Source organism: Glandiceps talaboti, chromosome 10 (assembly GCF_964340395.1).
Source record: "Glandiceps talaboti chromosome 10, keGlaTala1.1, whole genome shotgun sequence".
NCBI lineage: Eukaryota > Metazoa > Hemichordata > Enteropneusta > Spengelidae > Glandiceps > Glandiceps talaboti.
The window spans coordinates 20,141,889-20,161,338 of record NC_135558.1 but is presented as its reverse complement, the minus strand read 5'-3'; the positions used below and the strand labels follow the sequence as shown (position 1 = coordinate 20,161,338).

At 34.8% G+C, this 19,450-nt stretch overlaps 1 protein-coding gene and 1 pseudogene across 1 annotated transcript; one reads left to right on the top strand and one right to left on the bottom strand.

Moving 5' to 3' along the window:
* The first annotated feature begins 3,034 nt into the window (after nt 1-3,034).
* LOC144440745 (collectin-12-like) lies at nt 3,035-10,724 on the top strand. The gene is made up of 4 exons (XM_078130125.1): nt 3,035-3,082; nt 9,582-9,634; nt 9,976-9,997; nt 10,354-10,724. The coding sequence occupies exons 2-4, from the start codon at nt 9,587-9,589 to the stop codon at nt 10,722-10,724; spliced, it is 441 nt and encodes a 146-aa protein (XP_077986251.1). The 5' UTR covers nt 3,035-3,082; nt 9,582-9,586.
* Nucleotides 10,725-13,092: 2,368 nt separating this feature from the next.
* LOC144440744 (peptidyl-prolyl cis-trans isomerase-like) lies at nt 13,093-16,795 on the bottom strand (annotated as a pseudogene).
* Nucleotides 16,796-19,450: the final 2,655 nt, after the last annotated feature.

Genomic DNA, 19,450 nt, shown 5'->3' with positions numbered 1-19,450 from the left:
AATGTTATATACTATTTTCGACAAAGAGAAAAAAAAATAATTTTGCTATTTAGTTGTATTTCTTCATCAAAAACTTGCTCTCGGTATGAAAAGATAACTGTGCAATAATAGTCAATCAACAAATATTTCTATTTGCAGAGTCAAACTGTCTTAAATCAAATCGAGAACGACCTGTCGTAGCAATTGCCACGGGGTATACTAATACATGTGATATGATGTTAGCCTGTCGTATACGTCTATGACAATACTGATGGTATACTAGTACATGTGATATGATGTTAGCCTGTCGTATACGTCTCTGACAATACTGATGGTATACTAGTACATGTGATATGATGTTAGCCTGTCGTATACATCTCTGACAATACTGATGGTATACTAGTACATGTGATATGATGTTAGCCTGTCGTATACGTCTCTGACAATACTGATGGTATACTAATATATGTGATATGGTGTTAGCCTGTCGTATACGTCTATGACAAATACTGATGGTATACTAGTACATGTGATATGATGTTAGCCTGTCGTATACATCTCTGACAATACTGATGCTATACTAGTACATGTACATGTGATATGATGTTAGCCTGTCGTATACGTCTCTGACAATACTGATGGTATACTAGTACATGTGATATGATGTTAGCCTGTCCTATACGTCTCTGACAATACTGATGGTATACTAGTACATGTGATATGATGTTAGCCTGTCCTATACGTCTATGGCAATACTGATGGTATACTAATACATATGATATGATGTTAGCCTGTCGTATACGTCTCAATACTGATGGTATACTAGTACATGTGATATGCTATACTGTCGTATACGTCTCTGACAATACTGATGGTATACTAGTACATGTGATATTATGTTAGCCTGTCGTACTCGTCTCTGACAATACTGATGGTATACTATTGTACATGTGTTATTATGTTAGCCGGTTTGAAAGGCCCTCACTCACATAACAAAAAAAAGAACGTAGGAAAAGAGATGTAAATAAAGAAATCGCGCCAAGTTCACTTCCAATCCTCACATTTTAATAAATAATTGGTACCATAAGGGCCTAACTTCAACAATGTCATTTAAAGAAAAAAATGTCAAAAATCGTGTTTTCGGCTCTAGGCACGTATGGCTCTAAGACAAATTTAAATCATGTTTTTTTCTTTGCTCTCCGTTTTCACTCAGAACAATTTTGGTGAGATAAGAAAAGAAACAACAATCATAACAGTCATGTCATTGGGGTTTTGAGAATTATTTCGGGTTAGCGCCATAAGGAAGTTCCCGGTAATACAAGTACGGGTTGGGTTTATGAAAACTTTGGTTGGGTCAGCCCTCAAATTAGATGGAAGCGCCAACAACACTCATCTACAAATCCGTAACAGGTAATGCATCTTCGAAATTCATCCTCATAACACAAGACATAAACGTAACATAAATGTAACATGTACATCCCTACAGTTAAAACTGAATATGGGAAACGGACATTTCACTACAGTGGTGCTGTTCTATGGAACAATCTACCCCTATCAATAAAATCAGCTCTGAACTCATCGATATTTAAAAGACATCTTAAGAATGTAGTATGGTAGTAATTGGATATCTTTAAAGTACACTGTTCCTTATGTTTCTGTGTACATAATCTTGCAACAAATTCCATTGGGAGAACAGTGCTTGAACACTGAAGTGATAAATAGATAAATAAATAAATGACCTTACTACAAAAATGCCTTTTGAGAAAAAGGACCAAAAACTCATTTTCGACAATCCATCCGTAAGTCTCTATGTCAAATTAAAATACAGTGTTTTCTGAACCCAGTATCTGTCTCCACTCAGGACAGTGATTGATGAAATTAAATAAGACTAGAAAACAGCAAACTATCCGAGTTAGAAAATGTCACCAGGGCGTTTAAGAAATAAATCATTTGTAGAAAACAAAAACAACAACATTTTTTTACCAGGCCTTTTTAACCCCCCTGAGCCAACTTTATTTCACGTGTTTAATCTCGTTATCTTTCAGAATATAGGTTTCTCTTTTCTGACATCAGACATTACACATGATTAAAATTAGAATTGTTATAAAAGTTAAAAATTTTAAAAATGAGGTATGTCCTCTGAGCATTAACCCCTTGATTTGAAGGAATACCGTCAACTATTCTAAGTTTTAGATAAAAAAAAATTTTTTACGAAGTCTTTGATATCGAAGCGATAACTGTAAGAACAGGTCACCGGGAGTCATGTCCGGTTATAGAAATAAAAAAGACGTGTTGTAGTCACGGTCGAATAACGGTTTACTGTGTGAGTATGCATTGTTCATTGTTTGCAGAGTAGCATAAAGGAACTCTCTCATCAATGTGAAAATTGGTGTTTTAATTTGTACAGGTGATCTTTATTACTATTTACTGTATCTTTTGAAATTTTATCTCTACTAATGGGCTCACTTTCGCGACCGCTTGGTTTGTATTTTGTCGATATTTGTGGACACATGACAGTACATGAATGTATTCCTTTGTATCGTGTAAATATGATATGAAATGAATATTACATTCAATACTTTGATATCAAACAAATGTACCGGAAATCTACTAAACACCTGGTTGAATTCCCATTGCGATACATGACGGTATTGACATCTCAAAGTGTGACGAATTACTTTTGCTTTTATTTTCATGGGAATTTTTCAATAAGTAAAATCTGGCATTACTTACATTTTTGTGTTTTCGAAGAGCATGGCAAATTTGAATTTTCCTGATATCATGAAATAATTATTAGTCTCGATGACGGATTTCTAGGAGATGTGAATAAATACGAGATAATACGATGACGCAAATTGAAAATTATTTTAATATTTGACTGTAATTGACAGATACAAGCCTTTTGGTACGGGGGAGTTAGTCCTATTTTAAAGTTGGAGGGCATCTGCATTATTCTGAAGAGTTCTCAGGATCACAATTACGCGAAAGGCACCCCCGTTCAGCATAGAATCGATATAATGGGCTCATCTTGGTACTGATACATCCACAACCGCTGAGTTGAGGGCAGAGTTTCATCAAAGAACGAAGAAGCCAACACACTAAGGTAAGCTTAGCTTGTATGTTTGCAATATCATTATACGTTAACGTTATTGGTGTTGTTACTGTCAACCGAATATATGATAGTGTGGTCATTAGTCTACGGTAGAACAAATAGCATAAAAAATTCTTTTTTTTTGTCTTTTTCATTCTTAATTTCCTTTTGTGCTTCCTTTTTACGTATGTATGTATGTATGTATGTATGTATGTATGTATGTATGTATGTATGTATGTATGTATGTATGTATGTATGCATATATGCATGCATGTATGCATGTATGTATGTATGTATGTATGTATGTATGTATGTATGTATATGTATGTATGTATGTATGTATGTATGTATGTATGTACATGTATGTATGTATGTATGGATGGATGTATGGATGGATGTATGTATGTATGCATGTATGTATGCATGTATGCATGTATGTATGTATGTATGTATGTATGTATGTATGCATGCATGCATGCATGCATGCACGCACGCACGCACCTACCTACCTACCTACCTACCTACCTACCTACCTACCTATCTATCTATCTATCTATCTATCTATCTATCTATCTATCTATCTATCTATACAAATATATCATAATTATGCATGTATATATAATGTACTAGACAGTATACTGTTGGTTTTCAGTAACATATCTCATTTTCCTTCTCAATATTTCAAGTGTGCAATCTTTGTATCAAAGAAATGGTAAAGTATATTGTTCAGAAAATACACTGTAGTCTTTAAATATCTATCTAGGCTTATATTACCACTGTGTAATGTAATTTCTAACACTTTACAAAAGGGTCTTGTCGAGGTGGGGGATTGGCTATGTGCTAATGGGCTAAGCCTTCACATCGGGAAGACCAAATGCATGATTATATGTAGTAGACAAAAAGAAGCTCATTTAAATACTACCAACTTATTAGAACTCAGTTTGGACAGTCAGCAATTTGAACAAGTTAATAGCCTCGATCACTTGGGAATTCACATAGACAAAAATTTGAACTTTGAGGCACATATTAATAATATTGTCAATAACATTAATAGAGGTCTTGGTATTCTAAAGAGAATAGCGCCAATGGTACCTCTAAATATTCGAGTAACCATTTACAATACACTAGTTCTTCCATATATTCCACATAGACTTCTGAGGGCGCTGTTTGCGGAGCAACATGTGGTTTGCAACCGCTCTGATTTTTCAAATGTTATTTGGCGTTTTGAACACTTTATAACTGACAAAATATGAAATGTGGTGACTGTGACAACAGGAAAGGGTCAGTGAAGCTACGTCAAGGTGACTTGATGCTATGTGGTAAATGTAACTCAAAAAGATTTGGGAAACCAGTGACACGAAGTGACTCTGCAGAGGGCAAGATGGCCGCGCCGAGACTAGGTGATGACATCCCTACTACAGACCATTTCCAAAGATTACTACAACCTATCATTACGCAGCTTACAAATATTGCTACCGACATACAAGAAGTTAAACTAACGCAAACTGAGCTGAATAACTCCATGGACTTCTTCAATGCAAAATACGAAGAAATGTCAACTCGTGTGGAAACCATAGAACGGGCCAACTTAAAGCTACAACACGAAAATACGCAACTGAGCCAACAACTGAAAATAGTCGAAGACGACCTGGCCAGCCTTAATCAGTACAACCGCAGAACAAACCTTGAGGTGAGCTGTGTACCAGAGAAAGATGGTGAAGATGTTATCGGTACCGTGATATCAATTTTCAAGAAAACAAACCCAGCAATAGACGAAAATGACATCGACATTGCACATCGCAACGGAGTTCAAAACAAACGTGGTAACGCAGCTGCAGCTACAACACAGACACGGCCTAGACCCATTATTGTGAGGTTTACTACAAGAAAGTCAAGAAATGAAGTCTATGACAACAGAAAGAAATTAAAGAATACCAATGCCAATGATTTTGGTCTGGATAGCACAGCAAAGATATATATTAACGAGAATCTACTACCAGCTACACGTCAACTACTGTATAAGGTGAATACACAAAGAAAACAAGCACGATATCAGTTCATGTGGACCAATAATGGTAAGATATACGTGAAAAAGGATACTCAGTCAAGACCATTGATTATATCAAGAGAAACAGATTTATCCAGAATTATGTGACACTAAACTGTGAACGTTCGAACCATACATTGCTTACTGCCATCTGCTACCAGTATCTCCCTATTGCAACAAAACTTCCAGATGTTGAACACAACGCATTTTACCATCTACAGCTGTTCATGAACACTATACACGTACTTAGTTTTACATAAAATATGAAGTTCAATCACCTCTTACACAAAGACTTGTACCACAGACTGGGTGAGGTACTGAACATAAACTTGCAGAACCCTACTTACTGGACAAAACATTTTTGTTGGAATAATCCATATTTAGTAACAGTTATCATAAACTACAGATAATAATAACAACGATTTCAATGATTTATTTGATGTAGGCTATTCTTCATTGCCACCGACCAGTTTTGATGACCATTATAATGTAATAACGAACCGGTCATTTTGTGTTTCACATGTTAACATTAGGTCTTTAAATAGAAATTTTGAAGGTTTAAAATTGTTATATGAAGATATAATTCAGTCTAAGTTTTCTGTTATTGGTATTTCCGAGGTTTGGGGTACATCCAATTTAAGTACTTGTAATTTGAAAGGATATACATTTGAAGTAAACTGTCGTAACGCAGGTCGGGGTGGTGGGGTAGGGGCTTATATACATTCATCTCTTAATTATAAATTACTTGAAGTAAATGTCATTCATTCAGAATCTCTATGGTTGGAGGTACATACTGGTAATGGAAATGCTATAGTTGGTATTATTTATAGGAAACCAAATACTGACATTGTAGAATTTCAAGAGGAGTTGTTAAATGTACTGAGGAGATTTAAGTTAGAAAAAAAACACTTTATCTTAATGGGTGATTTTAATGTTGATGCAAATAATAGAACTAGTTCAGTAAGTATTGAATCCTTTCTCACATCCATGGAGTGCCTTTGTTTCCATCAGTTAATTTCCACACCAACCAGAGTGACAGACTCATCTGCAACAATTATTGATCATATTTATACTAATATAAATCAGTATCAAATCTATTCTGGAACATTAACCACTGATATATCAGATCACTTCCCTATTTTTGCTTTAGTAGAAAACCACCCTATTAGAATATCTCATAGACAAAAAATTTCATTTCGAAATTATGATCATTATGACCCTTCTCGCTTTTGTGATGAACTTGCAAATGTATCCTGGGAAGGTGTCTATGATTGTACTGATGTTAACGCTGCTTATAACAGATTTCATTTAATTTTTAGTAGGATTTGTAACAAGCATGCACCAATTACCACAAAAATAATCAGCAACAAAAAGGCTAGGAAACCATGGATCTCTAGAGCCATTAGGAAATCTATCAAAACTAAACATAAACTTTATTCTAAGGTTTTAAATTCAAACTTTGATGGTGCAGCTGTTGATGTGTACAAAAAATTCAGAAATATGCTATTGTCTGTAATTAGGAATGCCAAAAAGTTGCATTATAGTACTGTTTTTATGGACAACAAAGGCAATTCAAATATGACTTGGAAAACTATTAAAGAAGTACTTGGAGGTCAAGGAAGAATAGCTAGGAAAACTTTGCCTGATAGTCTGCATATTGTATCAAATGATTCTAATGCCCACATCTCTGAGATCAGTGATATTGTTGAAGCTTTGAATGACTACTTTGTCAAAATAGGTCCTAATTTGGCTAGTAATATTAATTCAACCAATCATAATTTTAAAGACTATTTATCTACTCCTTTAACTAATTCATTTTTTATGAATCCCACTACACAAGCTGAGGTCTATAATCTCATAAATTCATTGAACATTAAAAAGGCGTGTGGTCATGATGATGTACCAGTTAAACTTCTTATTAATGGAGCAGCAATAATATCTAAACCTTTAGCTTATATTTTCAACCTATCTATTTCTTCAGGAATCTTCCCCACAACACTTAAAATAGCAAAAGTTACACCCATCTTTAAAAAGGGAGCCACTGATGACCCTGGCAACTACAGGCCAATATCAGTCTTACCTCTTTTAAGCAAAGTATTAGAAACCATTGTAAATAATCGTCTAATGCATTATATAGAAAAAAATAATATTCTTTACGAGCATCAATATGGGTTTCGCAAAAAATATAGCACAAAATTGTCCCTTATTAACCTTGTCAATTATCTTATCAAGCAGATGGATGAAGGCAGAGTCACTCTTGGCATTTTTCTCGACTTTTCCAAGGCTTTTGATACTATTAATCATGAAATTCTTCTTTCGAAAATGGCCCATTATGGCATTAGGGGATTGCCTTTGAAATGGTTCACTGATTATTTATATGATAGATACCAATATATCCATGCTAGTAGTAACACATCATCTAACCGTATTATTCAATGTGGAGTGCCACAAGGTTCTGTCTTAGGTCCCACTTTATTTTTGTTATTTATCAACGACATTGCTTCCTCATCCATTTTTTTCCAATTCAGATTATTTGCAGATGATTCTAATTTATTTCACACTTTTCCTGACAATCATTACAATATAAATTTATCTAATGTTGATGCCCACTTAAATAACGTATTAAAGTGGTGCAATGTAAATAAACTTACCATTAATCATCTCAAAACAAACTACATTCTATTTAGAAATACTAGGAGAAAAATATCCCTTGAAGGTTCTCTCCACATTAGTAGTAGGGTTATTGATGAAGTGGAGTCAACAACTTTTGTTGGTGTTATTTTAGATAAACACCTAAATTGGTCAAAGCATATTCAAATGGTAAACTCCACTGTTAGGAAAAAAGTTGGTATTTTGTTCAAATTAAGACATTTTGTACCTAAAGATATCCTTATTCTGATATACAAATCTTTTATCCAACCACACATCACCTATGGTATTGAAGTATGGGGATCTACATATTCATCACATCTGACATGTATTCACAAGTCTCAAAAAATGGCAGTCAGAGCTATTACTTTTAGTTGTATCTCTGCACATTTTAACAATTTATTTAGTGAACTTCAAATTCTTGATATATTCAAATTACATAAACTCCAACTTTGTACTTTCATGTATGATTTATTAACCAACAGGTTACCTCACCGTTTTACAGATTATTGCACTCCACCAGTTCATGAATATAGTACTAGGTTCAAGGGTAGGAGAAATCTCCTTCTACCTAAAGTAATCACATCCATAGGCAAGTTTGCAATATGTTTCACAGGTACGGCCTTTTGGAACAGTCTACCACATAGTATTAGATCACAACCATCTAGAACTTCATTTCGTGATTCACTAAAAAACTCACTCATTAAAGACTATGTCCACTAATTGTACATTTTGTATTTAATTATTTGTTTGTATTTATGTTATTTGTATCTGATATTTTCTTTACGTGTACACTGCCCTCTAGTTGTTTTGCTTTAGTAACGTTGTAACATTCCAGTGTCTACGGTGTCAGACTCGACTAGCATTATGCTATTTTTCTGACTCCCATTACCAAATTATCAACCTGTATTTACTTTATTGTGCAAACTGTAAAAAAATCTTATATATGGTAATAAAACAAATCGTATCGTATCGTATCGTATCGTATTTCGATTATCGTAATATTGTGCGACTATTTTGCGGCTGCAGCGGCTGCAAAACCGTGGCATGCGTATTATTTTTGAAATGTCACTATAGAACACACAGTGCTGATATGTTAACACGCCTGAAGTGGATGTCAGTGAAGCAAGGATTTTACTTCTGTAAATGTGTTTTAATGTATAAGATCAACAATAATCTAACTCCTCATTATCTTAACAGTTCAACCAAAATAGATAAAGTTCATAATAACAGAACCAGGGCTAGTGCCAGAGGAGATTTCTATCAGAATGACTGCCATAGAAGTTCTTTGAAATATATGGCATCCAATATTTGGAATAGGATTCCCAGATCTATAAGAGATCTGGAATCTCTGAATGGTTTTAAACAGATATGTGCCCGACACGTACTCGATGTTTTGTAATCCTTTCTTGAACTGTATACATGTTTTAACTCTTTAGCGACAGTACTCGACTTTGTACTCTGTTTTGTTTTGTTTTGTTTTGTTTTGTTTTGTTTTGTTTTGTATTCATCGAGTTACTTATTACTTTGTGTGTTATGTACTTCTTAAAGATATTTCTATGGCTCCATGAAAAAACAGCCACTACTTTGTAGAAAGCTGATTGGATTCGAATAAAGAACAAGAATAAGAATAGTTGGTAGATGTGAAGGGTTGACCAATAGACCCTGTAGTGGTGTTTTAAATTTAGAATTCGTTCTTTATGATTAAGTACATAAGATAAACTAAGATGATGTGAGTAAATAGCAATATTGTAGTAAGATAAATGGAATATTGAAACAGATCAGTAAATATTTGTGATGATTCTTTTTTTCCAGACAAAATGGAGTTCAAATTGCTAGCAATATTAGTCTTGGGGATATCTATAACTGTGAGTATAGTTTGGTGTGTTACTTCACAATGTGGTTCTCTAAATGCATTCATTTTTAACTAGCATGCAACTTTAACGAGTCTTTGACTAGAATAGTGCCCTAGGGAAAATATAAATACGAATAGTATCCCGTGTCTATTCAAATCGAGACCACTATGGGTCACTTCTTCATACCACGTGACACGATCTAAGCCAATGACACGTAGTTCAGTAGTTGAAATAATACGTTTGAATACGAAAGTTAAGTAATAACCACTGCCATTGAATAAGAGACTCCTAATATCATGAATTCTGCCCAAAAATGACGTCACAGTTATTTGTTTCCTTCTTTTTTTTCAAAGCAAACGTACGGCTACAAGCCTGGTAAGTTAGACTTTTCTCTAAGTTACTAGGTATAGCAAGTGACAGTCACCATTCATGTACATGCCAAGTATGTCACCATGATATCAAGTTCAAATCCGAATTTAATTTAAAAATAAATAGTCAAAAAATATCCATGTTCTGCTGTACATGTTTTCTATGCATGTATGCTGACATCTATGAGACCTGGCATGTCCAATGAAGGAGGAAACGCCCTTGGTGTACGCGGTATACAACCATGAAATGAATCCTCAAAATGCACGTTTACGAATGCATTGATTTCCTAAAAGTGTCGTGTCTCCCCCCCCCCCCCCGGGCCCCGTTAATATTTGTCATTTGATGTGTAATTTTCTCAACAGTGGCGAGTGTCTGTTTGTGCAGGAAATTTGAAATCTACTGCGAAAGGCACCAACCATATATTACAGGACGCACCTTACAGGAAGGCGCTAGTGATCTCTGTGCTAGTCGTGGTGGCCATCTTGCCCATATCGACAACAAGGAACTTCACGATGGTATTAGAAAACGTATTAGTGAAAAGGGGGCTGATGGGCCACCTTGTATCGACAATTTCGGTTTCTGGACTGGTATGAATGACATCGAGTTTGAAGGCGATTATGTATGGACTGACGGAACTCCGACATGTTATATTGGCTGGGCAAGCAATGAACCAGATAATAACACAAAACTCGATACTGCAGACGGCCAGGATTGTGCCCAACTATGGTATTGAACTATTCATCTATCACTATCAGTCTCACTGTCTATCTATATCACTCTCTCAATCTCTGTCTTCCTGGCTTACGACTGTCTGTCTGTCTGTCTGTCTGTCTGTCTGTATGTATGTATGTATGTATGTATGTATGTGGGTGGGTGGGTATGTATGTATGTATGTATGTATGTATGTATGTCTGTCTGTCTGTCTGTCTGTCTGTCTGTCTGTCTGTCTGTGTCTGTCTGTCTGTCTGTCTGTATGTATGTATGTATGTATGTATGTATGTGGGCGGGTGGGTGGGTGGGTGGGTGGGTGGGTATGTATGTATGTCTGTCTGTCTGTCTGTCTGTCTGTCTGTCTGTCTGTCTGTCAGTCTGTCTGTCTGTCTGTATGTATGTATGTATGTGTGTGTGTGTATGTATGTATGTATGTATGTATGTATGTATGTATGTATGTATGTATGTATGTATGTATGTACGTACATTTGTTTGTTTGTTTGTTTGCATGCATGTATAACCCATCACTAGTCGTTAAAATGTCTTCTGGTTTAGCGAAATAAGAAAGTTACTAAAAAGTTAAGGGACCATTTTACATGTAAATTAAGGGCAATATTAAGACATTAAAAATACTATCATCTATATTTTAGTTATGTTCGATAAGACCATGAAACAATTACACTTTTAAATGTACCAAAATGAAAATATCCTGCCATACATGTTTTTTTGTATTGGTTTATGGTTTATGGTTTATTACCTCTAGAAGGCACTAGAACATTCTTCGCTTATGTATTTCTCCTTTTCCGTATTTCCTTTTATAAGATAATTATGTGAGTCCCACTAGGATGTATATAGCCCATTTTAAACATGGATGGCGTAGTATCAATAAAATAATCCATAGACAAAGATTTGTTTTATCAATTGACAGAGAGTTGAGTCAAAGGGCAGCAGGAATGTTGTTATCATATGGAATACTGATAAAGTCACGTGACTTGAAGCTAGTTTTATGCCTTCGATTTTTTGTAACAAGAGAAATCCACGAGACTAAGAGAACAAGTGAATGTTGTTGCTATATTTCCAGTCAACAAAGTAATCAGTTTACCAAAGTTCGGTTGACAATTGTTATCAGAGTATGTTATTGGATTTATAGTAATGTGTTGTTCCAGTGTCTGTATCTTCATGAAACTCACGTGTCTTGTTTCGTGGTAAGGGAATACAAATTTATTGATTGACAGTACCAAAGGAGTAACACTGTCTGTGATCAGATAGTATGTATGTTTTAACAAGTTGAAAGTATTGATGGGGAGAGATCAAATCTATTTATTGAGATACCAACCAAACTAAGAGTGAAACTTGTGTTATTGTTTCTTTCAACAAAGCAATTGAGGTTTGAATTTTCAATCAAGTCGCCAACGATAGTTTTGTAACTATGATTGTTAACTGGTGCAGATATAGACGGCACGAAATGAAATCCAGCGATCAGCGATAATCGGATGATGTTTTTTTCCCCGAACAGGTTTAGGTTTGGCGAAGAAGGCTTAACGGATGATGAATATTGTGATGTACGATCCAAGGGAATAATTTGTGAAATAACAAGTAAGTTAGTATAAAATATTAAATATTGAAGAATTGTATTTGCAATTCAATTCTATTTTATCAAATGTTACTTTAGTAGTCTTTGAATTAGGTCACAGAATAATGAATGTATCGAAGAAAAAGGCTTTCACTTTCATAATGATAGTAGTAGTTATCATACGTTTGTGACAGTGAAAATGCTAACATGCTATCGAATCAAGCCTGTATTATGCCTAACGTCACAGGTATGTTTAATTCAAAAGATCCTCATCAATAACGATATGCTTATGGGTGAAAAATCAAAGTAATATTTTCTTTTTGTTAATTATGTAATGTAATGTAAGATGAAACCTTCAAATGTGTCACATAAAGATTTTACTAATAATCTCTCTCTCTCTCTCTCTCTCTCTCTCTCTCTCTCTCTCTCTCTCTCTCTCTCTCTCTCTCTCTCTCTCTCCCCTCTCTCTCTCTAGGTTCATGTTGTTGCAACAACTTCATATAATCAAAATCTCCAACTCTATCCCACAACTTTCAACTTATCATGACGCGATTCGTTGATTTCCTGTCCAGCATTTTTCTTACATGTATCTACTCTTAGTCGTTTATCGGCATGTGTAATTTCAGACTTGTCTTTTCCCTCCAAATAAACATCGATGTTCAGCAGTAAAGATTTTGTGTTACTTCTTTGAATGTGTTTTAGATATATGCATGTCTCTTCTGGTTAATGTGGTGAGTCACGTGACCTGGTCATGCGAGATAGAGCTATAATTTCACGAATTTGGCACAAAAGTAAAGGTAGTTGATATATATTATATTTAATTGTACCCGAAGTTTCTCGTTCTCCCCTTTGTTACCATTCTATTATTCTGGATACGACCGCGGAATCCAAGCATTCGGCTAACTAGAATAGACACAAACTAAAACTATTATTGCGACATGTTGATATATGCAATTGAATGGACATTGGTTACCTATTCTCACAGCAGTAGCTTGGTGTTTGTGACGACTTCATTTCCACGATCGTGTTGTGTATAGTTTTGGGGGATTTGTGTGACATTATTGGCACAGGAATAGTATTGCTATCACAAACTTGAGTAATCTGCCACATGACCATGTTTTAGTTTGTGTCTATCTTAGTAATCTGAAAGGTTGGTTTCCGGAGCAGCACTTTCTGTAGATAAATCTATCCTAAGACTGTTCTTTGCTATAGTATATTGCTAGTGTACTGTATTGTTGCTACACAACGTCAAACGTTGATCGATGATCCAGAGTATGTAAGGCATATACAGAACCATGGAGGGCGTCATTCAACACGGTATACGCAGTTGTGTTGGAGGTGGATGTGGGGGCTTTCAACCATCTTCAACAGCTAAAGATGCGATATCTATTGACCCCCCTCTGTCTCTCTCTCTCTCTCTCTCTCTCTCTCTCTCTCTCTCTCTCTCTCTCTCTCTCTCTCTCTCTCTCTCTCTCCGTGGTCGTCCTGTGTCTGTACCATTACCGCCGATCCCTTGGAGTATGTCAAAGCCTTCTTCGATGAGACCGACCCGAACACCACGTGCACGAGTTTACCATCAAAACTGTGAATTTTGTGGAAATTAAAAGTAAAAAAATAAGCGTAAAAATTTACGGTTTTTAGGAAATATAACAAAAGCTCTGTTACTGGGACCATGTAAATTGTAACTGTTAATATTTAACCTACGCAATATTTTCAAGCAGTATTATTAGACGTTGGTGGCGTCCTTTGAAATAACTTGAAAACTGTTATTCGGGGGAGTATGATACACGATCGAGGCAAACAAACAAACAAACACACAACCACGCCATTTCTTTCCTATCATTGTAAAATCCTACATTGGGACGTTCTTTGCACACTTTTGTGGGTAAAAGGGTTTAATATATAAAGCAATTTTAATGTGCGAAAATCGGTGATTGCTATTCACCAGCCTTGGGCTGAGAGGGCGCTGTGTCAAGTATGAAGTACATGTACATCTTTCATCACCTAAAACTGCATACATCAGCTTTCTTTTGCGACATTGAATTATTTGTGAAAGTAAGATGATGGCACGGTGCTGGTAACTGTACAACAGTACCAAAGAGAAACACTATTGAAAGGTGTTCGTTTCCAGATCATGACAATAATTGAGGCCTTACCTGTTAATTATGTCGTCTGTTATGAAAAACCGTGATCCATTCTTGTTTGGTCCATGATTCGCCATAGATATAAAAGTTAAAACCTGTAATGATGGAAGATAAATCAAGATTATTTAAAATATCGATTAAAGTCTCCACCATCTAAAAGTGACGAGATTTCACGAGAGTGAACTGTTTCGTTATCTATCAGGCCTACTTCACGGTGACCGGACCGTGGCACAAATTAAGGCTGAGCGAATGAACGAGTTGCCCTAGTGAGCTGACGACAACATTGCTAATGATATGAAAACTTAAGTTTAGTCTTACAAGCGCATCACGAGGAGACATTTCGGGTCAGTAAAGTTCTATGTGATGTAAACCTCAAATAACAGTTACTCTACTTACAAACAGATTTGCGCACGCAAAATTTGCGTTCAGACGAAATTATTCAAAATGACATTATTATTTAACTCCAAATAACTACGTCATCGAATTATTTACACAAGTCACCATTATAATGAGAGTTTAAAGTTCTACCATGATAAAGTCTCTGAACATAATCTAGTAGCGATGAAGTTTTTTTTCATGACTAGAATAATATAAATAAATTGCGTGATGACACAGAGTAACTGAGAAACCTGTAAAAATGTGGACAAGATTCCTCTATTGAAAATACATGTATAAGATTCTTAACTGGACCAATATGTTTTAATTCAAAGTTTTCGTTTTCAAAATAACCTTCTTCATACATGCTTATACCTCCTGTGTCGTCATTATTGGTGAAATCGCCACCCTGGCAGAAATGTCCAGGTAATATTCGATTGATTATACTTCCTTTGTAGCCAAATCTTTTCTCACAAGTACACAGAACTCGAGAATTTTCTGTTTTGTGAAAATACGAAATCACACGATTAATGAATATTTGGAGCCGTTCCCGTGTTAAATACTTCGTAAGATACATCGTGTCGGGGCGCCCCCACCGGTCATACTCTTCTCTAGGCCGATGTCAGTGGTCAGACACGACGTAGAGTGTTCCTGAGTAGTATATTAAAGTATGTGTATGGTAGCACATGTAAACATGAAAGAGAGGAAAAGAAACACGAAAGTCTTAATTCCCAAGTACAGTTATGTACGTCCATAGACACTGAACCCATGAGGGATGGCCCTCACTGGATTTCTTGGGAGACAAGTGTTTATATGCTTAAAGAATTAATTATCCAGTATATATAAATAAAGGTTATAGACTCTCTCACCAGTCGTCGGGAGCATCGCTATTAGCTGTTTTGTATGTACCAATATCTACCGCATAATTGTACCACAATATCCTTGTACTGTGGGCCCTCATCGACTCCACAGGGCTAATCATTTGTTGGGGCATCGCAGTAAAACGCTAACAAATGATTAGCCCATGAAGTTGAGGGCCCACAGTACAACTATGCAGTAGATACGGTACATACAAAACAGTCCTTTCAGCGATGCGATTCGCCGAGGACTGTGAGAGAGTCTTGTAAGTCCAATGCCTCGTTTTTCCACAAACGTTATTAGTCAAGTACAATGAACCAACATTTATAAAAAGGACAGATATGAACTTGAATGATCACGTGATTAAATATCAACAGCAATGTGTCAAGAATCACTATACATTTTTCCTACTTTAGGGGTCACATAGTACATACTCCTGGCCATGGTAGCCTGGATTGTATATACCGTTAGCTCTGTACAACCGACATTTGTAATAATTGCCGAAATTTGTAATAACCGAAATTTGTAATAAAATTGCCGACATTTGTAATAAATTGCCGATATTTGTAATAAACTGACGACATTTGTAATAAATTCTGTGAACGACAATTGTAATAAAAATTGCCGATATTTGTAATAAATTTCAGAAAAAAATGTGTAATAAACCTGTCGAAATTTGTAATAAAAAAAAGGTTAAGGGGGTTCCTTGTACAACCGACATTTGTAATAATTGCCGAAATTTGTAATAAACCGAAATTTGTAATAAAATTGCCGACATTTGTAATAAATTCCGGACATTTATTACAAATGTCGTCAGTTTATTACAAATATCGGCAATTTATTACAAATGTCGGCAATTTTATTACAAATTTCGGTTTATTACAAATTTCGGCAATTATTACAAATGTCGGTTGTACATAGCTCTCATACAGCGTCACGATATCCCTTCGTATCCACCGTAAGCGTGGCTACGAGAAATGCGATATAACACAACCGCCAAGTAAACAGGATACCACGTACCAGGGGTATGTAATATGAAGAAGATATAAATATTCATAAAGTATAACTAAATGTATTATACATTTTCGTTACATATACACTTTAATATTGATTTCCAATAACATTATTATTCATACCTGTCATGCTTGTCAATTTTGATATATTTTCTTTGCTGTTTATTTTTCGTAAGAACGAAATAAGAATGAAATCATGACCAAATAAGAATGAAATAATGGTTAAATAAGAATGAAATCATGACCAAATAAGAATGAAATAAGAATGAAATCATGACCAAATAAGAATGAAATAAGAATGAAATAATGGTCAAATAAAAATGAAATAAGAATGAAATAAGAATGAAATAAGAATGAAATAATGGTTATATAAGAATGAAATAATGGCCAAATAAGAATGAAATAATGAAATAACGATGAAATAATAAGGACATAAGAATAAAATAATGATAAACTAATAATAAAATAATGATGATGAAATAATAAAATAATAATAAAATAATGATGAAATAACAATGATAGAATAACGGAATAAGACGGAATAAGAAATAATGCCACTGAATGATAAAATTATATTGAAATAAAGGTAACACCTAATTTTGGCGGGTATCTCACCCCATACGTGCAGGGCCAGGTCCACCTTTAGACAAGGAAGTTACACTGTGTACACACAGAAAACTACGCTGCCATGCATGTGTTATTTCTATTTTATCAACTAAAATAGTATTCATGTATAGAGTACAAAAGTCACGACGACTGTAAACATTGACACATTTTTGGTTATAGATTTCTACATGGGGTTTCTATAAAGAACGTATTTCAAGATGGTATTGTTGGTTTATAAGCCATGCAAATTTCCTAACCACTAATATAAACCTTGCAAGTCACGCTAACATTAGTAGACAATCAAGTTACTACAGCATGACATGTACAAAACATTCTGAAAAAGTCGACAAAATGTGAAACAAGCTTGAGCATTCTCTAACAAACCCGAGCTTTGATTTGAATCCAACAAAAAAATAAAATATAGATTACAGAGCTCGTACTCAACAAAATATTCATATCGACTTATTTCATAAGCTTATTCGATTATACACTGTAGCAGTTTAAACTGTATAGGACAAGTAATCACACGATTTTATGCAATGACATAGCAAGATTACGTCAGGATTTTTTTTTAAAAAGACGACTCTTATAAACGTGTGTCTTATGAAAATTTTAAAACGAAACATATTGGTAAACAAATAATTCAAAAATTATAAAGCCCTGGAGTTTGGAAAGGGATGTGTAATAATGTAAATAAACATCTTTGAAATGTGTGTCAGAAACACAAAACACGAAACGTTTTAAGTAATGATGTAGAGTTAGGCAAGATACAGAGGTTGTACAAATATAATAGCTAATATAAAGTTGTTATATATTTAGTAAAATTCAAAATTTCCATTTTTAGCTGTTTCTATTTTCATGATATTCCGCGATATCCGCGCCTAACCGAATCGCGCGCTTATTGATTTCGCGTTTATGTTCCAACATCATGCACATGTTCCAAATGTTCGGTAAAGCATGCTATTATCATGTGTTCACATCAATGGTATTATCAAATTTGGATTTTTCTTTTCGCAAGATAACGTTTTGAATGTATTTAGTACTGATGATTAATTGCTTGTTGATATCATTTCGGCGAAATTCTTATTTTAGTAAAACATATTATGATAATTATGTTTCATGCGCGAATAATTTAGATTTTCTGTTTATTGGTGTATGTCATATTTTGATGAAGGTATCAATGGATGTTTTACATGAACCATAACATAGCACAAATTTTTTATGTAGGTTTTATGTGGTTCTTAGTTCTGATATGAAATTTGCATAAATAACCATTTTTTGGATATTTAGACAATATATTTAGCTTTCAATACACGTTTTAAATTTCAGATAATTTAGTATATGCATTGATGATAAAGAAGTGCATCTGTCCTTCAAAGTCTGTTGATGTAGCTTAATCAATTTTTCAATTAAGGGGTACGTGATGTATCACAGCTATAGCTCAGATTTTGCATTGCACCGTAGTGTGTAGGAGCACAAATTTAAGTTTTTCCCTAACGGGAGGCATTCAGTTTATTTGATTTTAGTAACCACATGAGCTCATTATCTCAACACAGCTACAAGTAGGTACATTAGTCTGAGCCAACATTCTAAAGTTAGTTAGTATGTAATGCAAACGTCCCTGATAGCACTTGACAAAAAGAAAATTTCACGACAGTTTCTATAGTAACTGTCAACCTGTCAATTTTATATAAACTTTGCTGACACTTCGAATTCACTGTGTTCATTATAAGTGACATAACTGTATATGTATAAAGGTAAACAACTTAGTCGATTTCTCATTTAAAACTATCCGATGCTAGTCTGTAACATTGGTTGTTTTATACTCGTGCTATCCTGACAGAAATGTAATATAACAGAGTTATATTATTTAGATTTCTGTTCTTCCTCTTTTCATTTTGTCAAAGAATAGTTTATTAACTCTCACGTTAGTCATAAGACGGATTTCGGGTATGAAGACGGGAACGTTAGTCGTCGCAATCGCGATATGTTTCGCTGTGGCAGGTAAGTAATGGCTTCTAAATTAATCTGACTTTATTGTTTCAGTTTCCTGAAAATGCAGATACAGTTGCTATTAAAATATCTTTGCGATTTTTGCATGTACTCACAATCAAGGTAGAAAGTAGCGCATAGACGACTGGTATCACTTAAAATCTTTTGAATAAATAAACAGCTTTCT

What these genes read in the sequence shown, in the direction of transcription:
- LOC144440745 (XM_078130125.1), top strand. Translation starts at nt 9,587, where the DNA reads ATGGAGTTCAAATTGCTAGCAATATTAGTCTTGGGGATATCTATAACT. An exon ending in TCTTGGGGATATCTATAACT is followed by an intron (nt 9,635 to 9,975) that starts GTGAGTATAGTT and finishes TTTTTTTCAAAG; the next exon opens with CAAACGTACGGCTACAAGCC. An exon ending in AACGTACGGCTACAAGCCTG is followed by an intron (nt 9,998 to 10,353) that starts GTAAGTTAGACT and finishes TTTTCTCAACAG; the next exon opens with TGGCGAGTGTCTGTTTGTGC.